This window comes from Lethenteron reissneri, chromosome 15 (assembly GCF_015708825.2).
Source record: "Lethenteron reissneri isolate LAM-NWPU_2019-01 chromosome 15, ASM1570882v1, whole genome shotgun sequence".
Taxonomy (NCBI): Eukaryota; Metazoa; Chordata; class Hyperoartia; order Petromyzontiformes; family Petromyzontidae; genus Lethenteron; species Lethenteron reissneri.
In genome coordinates this window covers 9,337,071-9,346,972 of record NC_083793.1, presented here as the reverse complement: position 1 = coordinate 9,346,972, position 9,902 = coordinate 9,337,071, and the positions used below count along the sequence as shown (strand labels likewise).

At 50.5% G+C, this 9,902-nt stretch overlaps 1 protein-coding gene across 1 annotated transcript in view; it reads left to right on the top strand.

The window, feature by feature from the left end:
• Window positions 1-3,215: 3,215 nt before the first annotated feature.
• The window catches only part of FBLN2 (fibulin 2), a 71,023-nt gene continuing 64,336 nt past the window's right edge, over window positions 3,216-9,902 (top strand). The window contains exons 1-2 of the mRNA XM_061551985.1: window positions 3,216-3,581; window positions 6,310-6,731. Coding sequence (XP_061407969.1) covers window positions 6,369-6,731 — 363 coding nt within the window. The 5' untranslated portion in view covers window positions 3,216-3,581; window positions 6,310-6,368. The remainder of the gene's footprint in view (window positions 3,582-6,309; window positions 6,732-9,902) is intronic.

Sequence of the window (9,902 nt, the reverse complement as noted above, 5' to 3'; positions counted from 1 at the left end):
TCTAGTTAAGGAACGCAACAGGAGGACTTTACAAATCTGGCTGTCGCCTGATGATGCTGGTTGTAATTACTGGCAAAACGTGGTACTCAGATTGTAAATGTTGTGGCTTTGCTCTCCAACACACCGGTGTGCTGTACTAGTAACTAATTCGCATGTTCTGTTTACGTGACTAACCTTACTAATTGGCTGTGTCGGGTGGTGGCGGGTTTAACCACACATTTATATATTTATGCGATCTAACCCAAAAAAAAAACGTATTATGGATAGTCCAGAGTTCGTTTGCTTAAACAAGTGCTTGCTGCCGGCTAAAATTGACCCGAAAAGCCAATAGGCTGATGGACCTAAACATATTTTGTTGATATGCGCCGACACAACACCGAGTTCAACTTTAATGCGCTTGATGCCAGGCATCTGGGGGTGAAGGCGCTGCGTGAGCGATGTGCGGTTTGAGGGCCTCCACTGCGCCAGGAACCTGGCAGCATTTTAAAAGCTGGAGTCCGGTTGGCTGTACGTGGTTAATCATGAACACAATTCCACGTGGTACAGCAAGCCCGGGTGATGAATGCTCTTAACGTTGAATAGTTGTGTATGGGCGCATATTCGATTGCTTAACTCCAGCAGTGAGACCGCATGTTTCTGGGGCGCGTCCAGTTGCAGCTGTCCGTATCGGGCCATCACTGGATAAATGTATGTATGTGTACAGTAGTGTAATTTTGTTTTTATCTGATTTGGGTGGGGATGGGACATGGAAATGGCCTGTGTGGAAGTTTGGAGATTGTTACAGAGAATGTTGTAAAGTTAATTTGTTGAGTGTTGAATATGGGTGCACGAGTTTTCATCCCACTTTAAGGAATTTGTACATATGTACCTGTACGCATTTTTTAGCGTAACATACATATTTAGCGATAATTATACTCATCAGCCACGATCTATCCACTGCTTCATGAAGGCCTCCCGAAGCCGTGCAAAGCAACAACCCATATGGCTCCTGCACCCAAGCTGGTTTCATTGATCCGTCTCTTGGTGGATGTCTTTTCAGGTGTGTTCCCTCCTTTGATTTTCAATGGATTTAGTCTCGATCACCGGGCCATCATCCTTTCCAGGGACATATCCTGCCCAGTCAATATGATGCCTCTAACTTGCGCGTTCCTCTCTCCATCTCCCAGTGCTTTGCCAGCGTCCATGTGTCTGGAGCCACGTGTGTCACAGCAGGTAATACTCGATACACTTATTAAAACGTTTTTATTTCAACACATTGGTATATTTGCGTATTACGATGTGTACACAGCGCTATAAAAGAGCATGATCAAATCACATGGAATGCACGCCAGCTCATTGTATATCGGAAGCTAAGCAGGTCTCAGCCTGGACAGCGCTCGGATGGGTGACCACTGTACACAAATGCATTGTCATGGGGTTTCGGGGTTATGTAGTGGGGATTTGAAGATGGGCCAGCAACATCAACTGCTGTGCCATACTTCTATGCGGTGGTTGGCTCCGCGCGTGGCCTGTAATCCAGCACTGTGAAGATGAGGGTGGGTGGATCGCCCCAATGTTGTGAGGCTCCCTCCTCAAGAGCATCGAGGTATCATACCCTGGCTAGCCAAGAGGTGACGGTACAGCAAGTGGGCTAATCACCATCAGTTTGAATCTATACGGCGATAGAGCGTTGCCCCCTCGCATGCACAGGTTTTCTCTGGGCCCTCCGGTTTCTTCCCACTTGTGAATTGGCAGAAAACATCTCAGATTAAAATCCCAATGTAGGAGGCCCCTTCTGAAAAAGAGTCATACAACTCAGTGTGGCTTCCCTGGATAAATAAGTAATTAATATTATCATGTCTATACTCCTGGTCTTTACGAGCTCGGCGTTGTGTATTATGGTCAAATTACCATTCCCTATGATCCTCTAAGTCCTGGGGAGTGGGGGGCTGTCATCCAGCAGTGGAGGGACAAAAGGGCTGCTCTACGTGGACATGTCAGTGTACCCAGAAAGCCACACATCCACTTAGCCCAATGGACGGAGTTCTTTATTAATGGGCTCTGGAAGAGGCTTGTTTACGCGTGCGCCCCTTTAATTGTGGGAGAGAAGGAAACGCAAATAAACATTGGGAGTCTGCGCTCGCAAGCGCCAGGCTCTGGTGCTACACTCTCCACATTAGCTCGCATTGTATGCAACTTGCACGCACAAATACACCCGTTTTCACTTAAAGCACTGCAAACCGCTTGCCTGTACGCGCCACACAATACAGAACGGGGCTGTGTGTGTGTGTACTTTTAGTGTACATAAAGCTCCAAGTGTTCTGCCAGTCGTTCCTGTGTGCTGGGTGGTGAGTGTGTGTGTGTGTGGCCCCACGTGAGAAGCTTTTTTATTTTAAATGATTTAATGGATTTGGTACAGATGCCATGGGTTCGGCGAAGGAATAATGCAGCCTTGTAAATTGTACTGAAGAAGTCTGTTGTGCAAAACTAAAGATGACGTTTGCATTGCTAGAAGGATGCAGCAGTTTTAGCATGCACCTTTCAAAGTATTTTCGGGTCACAGCCGCGTGTTGTTCGGCACGATGTCCGACGTGTTGCGCCACGTCCCGGGAGATTCTTCCGGAATTGAGTTGAGGAAGCTCCCAGTCATGCGGAGCGAATCATCTATGTCGTGCCGAATTGTTCCAGCCATGTGCCAGCGTCGACCCAACGTTGGAATGTTTTGACTGGGAACCCAAAAACACGTCGGACACTTAAACAGCACAACCACAAAAACACATGCAGTGGTGTTGCCAGTAAATAGTTCAGCTGTGAATTTGTTTTTACATCATTTGTTGATTCTTGTTAACCAACTTCTGGTCCATCGGGCATCTCGCAAGGCAGGGATCAATGACAATTCTCATTGCATCGTTGGTAATGAATTGCAATTCAAAACTGTAATTGCCGTTTCAGATAACAACGCCGCTCTGATTGAACTTACGTAACAATTGACCCTCTGGGCGTGCCACCTTGCAGGGCCACCACTGGGTGCCACGCCTCACGTGTGGTCATCACGTTCCACTGGCCGGGCAAGGAGTGTGGTCGGTTGGGGCGGGGGGGTGGCGATTTAGGAGGTGGAGCAGGGATGACGCGAGTGGACGGCAAATCCCAACGGTGGGTGAGCACTCACGCCCTCTGCTCCACCCAAACAAAAACCAGCTCCCAAAATCCTTTCAGCACCACTCCACCACCTACCACAACCACCGTCTCAGAGCCCTCGCTCGAAACCCCCCCTCCCCGCACCTAGCTAGCCGGCCTTCCTGAGCACCACGTCTTTGGTGGGTAGAGGGGGGAGAGGGAGGGAAGTGACACATCCACCCCCGTCGCGTTGAAAATATTTGCGCTCGCCAGGACCTACGCCTCGGGTGTCCAGCGGGCGTCCAAGTCACTGTCATCTGTCCAAGCGCACGGCGGCGGTGGCGCGGGCTGCGTACTTCTCGTCACGGCTTCGTCTGCACCTCTTCAGAGGGGATTTTACTCAGAAGCAGATTTGTTTTTAAGCACCCGCCGGCAGCCCCGTGGAGGTAGAGGGACGCTTGAGCTGCGACGCCTTCTCCTAACCGGTATGCCGCTTCTCGCTTTGGCTTTGTTGTCCGATGAATGCCTGGTGGTGTGCAAGAAAATATTATTTTCCGTCAACAGCCACCGCTGATAGGAGCTCGTGTGCACGAAAGGTAACAAACTGGTTTGGTGCGATCGTTTTTGGAACCAACCCTCCTCGCGGCGCATTATACACGAGGCATTTTGAGAAATGAAATTTGCTGACTTACAAAGTAGTTTTGTGAAAGAGGGAAAAAAATTGCCCGAAATCAGTTTTCTTTCGTCACGCAGAGAGCCGGCTGGATTTAATATAATCTTAGATTAAATATAAATTTTAGTTGATGGGGAGTGTTCACATTGGCCTAGTGGTGTTCTGTTTCTTTCCTCTTGTTGGCTCAGTTGATGTCTCAAAATAAAAAAACCTTGGTCATTCATTTGGGCTTCACATTGTCCCGCCATGTGATTTGCTGCTGTATTGGGGTCTCTGGTCAGTATCTCAGATGCTCCGAGTTCATTTCGTTTTACGTGTCGTCTGTCTCTGTGAAGAAAGACGGACAAAAATAAATTCTGCACCGGCTCGAGTAATATGTGCTCAAAATGCAAAGCCAAACACAACAGGCATTTCACACTGGTGCATAAGTCTTGCAGATGGCTTCAGATTTGGCATTTGTGAAGGATGGCAAGGCACAGTTAATATTTCATGTCTTGAAAGAACGATATTGGAGTCCGCGTGCAGCCTTGGGTAAGTTCCTATTAATGATGCGCAAGAAAATAAACATAAAACACATTTCGCGAAACGTCTCGATGGTGAAATTTTAACGGGATGGGTTCCGCGCGCGTCTAATAACTCAATTGGATGGCGTTGTTTAAAAAGTCGAGTGTTTGTGGAGTGCTGTTGTGCAATCCCCTGAGGGTTATTGGCTGAGATTGAATAACTGCAAGAACTCTGAGACAGTTATGGTCCAGGCACCTTTCTGCAGATTCTTCATTGCATTTTTATGTTGAGGCTCTTGAGTCCAACAGGAGTGGGATGTTCGTGTGCATAGTCAAATTTAATTACTCCAAGATATATATCCGATTGGTCGTTATATGGCAGATTAAAGGATTCTATTGACTCACTGATTCTAGTGTCCGTGGGCATCGTAAACACACCATGCTTGAAAGTGTTTACGTTCGTAATCAAGTACACACACGAGCTGATGGGTGGCAGGGTGACGCAGTGGTGACACTTGTGCCTTGCGGCATTAAAGTCCTGGGTTCGATACCTGACTCGGATGCCTTTATTTGTGGAGTTTGTATGTCCCCCCTCCCTCTGTTTCCTCCGGGCTCTGGTTTCCTCCTATAGCTGAAACCAAATGCTAAAAACATTTTTTTATTTTTAGCAATTAAGGCCCACTGAGCCATGTAGCTCTTTTTAGAAGCGACCTGGCCACAAATGATAGCTCAACGAAGTGGCTTATCATGTGAACATTTATTTGCAGCCAAATCCATGCCACCACGGGTGGAACATGCAAACTCCAAATATACCCACAACTTCCTTTACATCTTGCGAGGTAGTTAACATTTTGCCACCGTGGCACACACACGCAATGTCACTGGTATTGGTCGAACATCTCAATTATACAAAAAAAACCCTGCAAATTACTCAATGGGGATTACATACAGCAGCAGCAACATCGCCTATTACTGTGGAAACCTGGTAGGGCCCTCCTTAAAAAGAGTCTGTAGATATAGTGAGGCTTTCCTTGGAATACAAGCACAAGAATAAAACTAATTAATGCATGTGTGTATGCGTATGTGTGCACATACATACAAAGTGGGGAGCGGTAGTGTCGCGGTTAGCACGCTACGCTACAAACTCGGCGACCCAGGTTCAATTCCAGCTCATGGCCAACACGAGTGACGATTATCCAAACCGGTCCTGGGCCTCCCTTAGGTCGACTCAGCCTCAAATGAGTACCTGGTGCGTTGTGTAAAAACATCACCACTGGGGAGACAAAGGCGATCGGGCGTGTTGTTGGCCACCCACCCCTTCTTGTGCCATGCTGGCCTTCATAGATGCTCACAAACAGCACTTGCCCCAACAGTCTGTTAAGGATATACGGTGGATTTTTGTCTTTGCCTTTTGTGTGCACATACCCACGAGGGCTGCATTTGATTCCATTATTCCTTGCACTCTACTCGCCTGCAGCCCTATAAACAAGGGCAGCGTGCCCATTTAATTCCCAGTACATACAGAGAGCCTGAGACCAAATCAGTCGAAACGTGCCCAATCTCGTCTAATGTCAGAAGCTGAGTGGGGTTGGTTCAGTCCGCCGGGCAGTTGTTGGACTGGTGGGTGCCATGTACTCCACGTTGTATGCATATTGAACTTCTTTCGCAACGTACGTAGCCAACCGTGCTAATCGGAGGTGCTGGGAAGGTCGCTGTAGGCAGCCGTGGGGCTACGTGCTGGGTGCAGCAGAGGGCAATGCAGAATATCGCACTGTTGTACTGCACTCTCACCCTATTGAACTTCAAACCTGCACCGACTGGCGTGGTGAAGTAGAGTCGCACAACCCTCACCGCCCTCACTACGTGTCGAGGCCCTCACCCAGCAGCGGGTTGGCATGGAGCCGTATGGACGCAATTCCACGTGGAGACGACCAACATCGTCAAAGCCGACGCAGCGGCCAGTGACTTAAGGTCCCCAACACCAGTGTTGAACTGATCGCCATCCCCGTGGCTTTCCCTCTGCCCTGGCTAATTCAGACGGACGCCACTCGCAAAAGGTGGGAAGCCCCTGAGGCTCCCTAAGCCGCCCAAGCGCAATGAGAAGCCAGCCGCGCCAACCAGCTGGCCTCCTTGCCGTCGTCGCGCTCTCCCTCCTCCTCCACCTCGTGCTCCCATCGGCGTTCCGCCCGTGCTGCGCGCTGGCGCTCGGCGACTCGGCGCCGGCGTCGGACGGTGACGGCGGTGGCGACGGTGACGGCGGTGGCGACGGTGTTCGGGCCGGGGGTCCAGCGCTCGGCGGCGGCTGGGACTGCACGGGGGTGGAGTGCGTGGAGGACGAGCGCTGCGTGGAGGAGACGCTGGAGCCCGGCGCCTGCTGCGCCACGTGCCTGCGCCACGGCTGCGCCTGCCGCGGTTACCAGTACTACGACTGCGTGGCCGCCGGGTTCACCAACGGCAAGGTGAACGCCGACGCCGAATCCCCTGCAGCCGGCGGCGCGTGCGGCCCCCACCCGTTTAGGGATGGCGAGGACGCTCGTTGAGAGGGCCTTCGTTCGGCAGTGGTTAAGAACGTTGGCTCGCGATCTTGTGGGTTACCGGGAGGGCACGCGTTTATCAGAATATTAATTTTGTGGTGAAGGAATAGTGAGCCCTGAAGCTCTTTTTCACAGACGTCCAGTTGATGACGATTGTTCAGGTGCATTTTGCGCATCAATCGTTAAGAGGATTTGTGCTGGCCTGCACGTCTCGGCTGTGCTGAGAGAATTGACCGGCGTTTTGTCACGCGTGGCAGAGATCTGCCGTCACCTGTCTGATTAAACGTGGCCCATTTCACGGTTTACGGGACTACAGCATGGCACGCAGAATACGGCAAACCGTAACATTGAACATGAGCGCCATTTGGGCTCTCGTAGCTTGTAAATGTGATTGGCCACTTCGTGCACGACCAGAGCCACATGAGCGAATCACCCCGGAACGTGCTCGATATTGTAAGATCTCGGAAACTAAGCAGGTTTGAGCCTGCTTAGTGCTCGGATGGGCAACTAACATGCGTAAAACACACACGTTTACAGGCTGCTTGTGGGGACTACATTGCATTTTGCAGTCTGGTGACATCTATTGTTGTACTGCACTATGTTCCCGCATCTATGCTGTCCGCCTTCATCGACACGCATTGACCCACGTACGGGGGGAGGCTTTCATCCAGCATTGGATGGACAAAAGGGCTGTAAATATTAACCAACAGGGTCAGTGCGAGGCCATTCCATCACTGTAGCTCATATCCCCACATTGGCTTTCTGTATTTCTGTCATCATGGAAAACACCCAGACAAACACAGAGATCCCCTGCATAGCCTTAACAGTCTGTTGGGGCCAGTGCTGTTAGCGAGCACCTATGAAGGCCAAAACGGCATGCGAGAGGGTGGGTGGCCATCACCACGCCCGGCCACCTTTGTCTCCCCAGTGGCGATGTTTACACACCACACCAGGTACTCATTTGTGGCTGAGTCGACCTAGGGGAGGCCCATGACCGGTTCATATAATCGTCACTGGTTTTGCCCTTGAGCGGGAATCGAACTCGGGTCGCCGGGTTCGTAGCGCAGCGCGCTAACCGCTACACTCCCGCTCCCCACACCCATACACATACAATATCACGGTGACTTTTATGATTTTTTGCTATAATTGAGAATTGCAGTATCCCGATAGCAGGGCGGCCAATGCCGTGGGGCCAGATCCTATAAAGGCAAGGAGTGGGTGTTTTATTGCGTTGCATAATGCAATGTTGGCATGCATTGTCGAGGCACTTTGTTTCTAGATGAAGATCTTGGCATGGGCGACCCGTTGGAGCAGTCACATATGACCATTGCCAGGGTAATCTAGCTCATGATGAACGTTACGTATATATATACTTTCAACTTACAACGTGCACAAGTATTCACTCGCTCTCAGAGAGAGAGGACGACTCAACATCAGCAGCCACGCAGTGAGCCGGCGCCACCAATTGCCCAAGCTCTGCAGTCCTCAATATATGAAATAGTTTTTTTCAAGTCCATTAATGAGGGTTTATACATGTGTGAGGAAACCGGAGCACCAGAAATTTGATTCACAAATGACTGGACAATTGAGCTCGGCGTGCAGCAAGTCTTCCGATGCCACCGCCGCTCACTCTCAACCGGGGAAAAACGATTCCTTGGTGGTCACAGAAGTTGGGCCCTCGCCGTCTCCTCGCACACCTTCACAGGGCAGGGTCCTCACATCCCTGCGTGTGGGTGTCCGTGTGAATTGCTAACGAGACTGAACCCCATACTGCTGGGTTCACTCCACAACAAATGCCACACTAATGAGTCGCTGTCACCTCCCATTAGAATGTTTCGCCCTTTGCCAAAGCCACAACGGGATGAAGGCCGCTCCACGTGTGTTGGTTGTGGGGGTTGTTTCCACCATACTTCACCACACTGGTCAGTAGGGATTTGTAAAGGCAGGGGGTGGGAAGCCCAGGATCGGTCCAGTTATCAGTCACCACTGTTAACGTTTGCCAGGAATCAGTCTTAGGTCAGAATACATAACCCAGCGATAACCACTGCACCACCAATCCCCTTACTAATGAAAACGAACCCCATACTGCGATGGAAGGAGGATACACTCTGTCCTATACATATGAAACAGGTGGTGGTTATTGCTTTGCCCTGGTGAGCCAGGACATGGCACCTCCCCAATCCCCACGGAAAGGGGAGTTTCACAACATCTGTGTGGTGATCCATCAACCCTCGCGGCCTCCACAGTGCTGGATTACAGGCCGCGTGCATAGCCACCACAGCTTCTTTGGGAACTGGATGCAGTTCGGCACGTGCATCGAAAAGTTGGACATCTTGCCGAACAGCGCGTGGTCCAACCAGAAAACACATCGGAGAGCCGTAGAGCAGCACGACTGTCAAAACCTACGCGGCTAAAGCAGTCTCCAGGAAAGTCTTCCTCCTAGAGATTAGCAAAGAAGAACAAATATTGGTCCCCATAGTTCCTTCCGGTCAGAATGGGCCCTTAAGACACCTCTGCGTAACAAAAAATATTCACGGGAATCCCGTGACATATTTCCTCAATTACAGACACATTACATCTCTTGCAACCTTACATGGGCAACACACTGCCAGATACTAGGGTCTCGTCACGTTACGCTGGCCTCAAGTATTATTTGACCATACCATGCACAACCCTGTTTATCACGCAGGCATATTAAATGTGCATGATAGACGGTCACTGCATCGCACGCTTTCAGATACGCTTCTGTGGCCACATGGAATGCTCTTTCATCCTATATTAGTGTAATGGCGTAAGGCGCGCAGGGTTTGCAAACAGCAGTTGCATTATGTACGGGGTTGCAGACAGTGAGGTCAGCTAAGGACAAGCAGGTGCAGGCGGGTGGCCTGGGTGACAGCAAACAGAGAGATGCCAGCAATTAGGGGAAGAGGCAGTGATTGGCTGGCTGCAAATGCAAACGCGGAGTAGGCGCCACGGAGGCGAGAGATAGTGGTGATAAGGGGGAAACCACGTGGGTGAGGCGTGGGGAGGACGCTGGCTTAATGAGGGCCATCTGGGGTCACTTAATGAGGAGGAGGATAAAAGGGGAACGTGTGA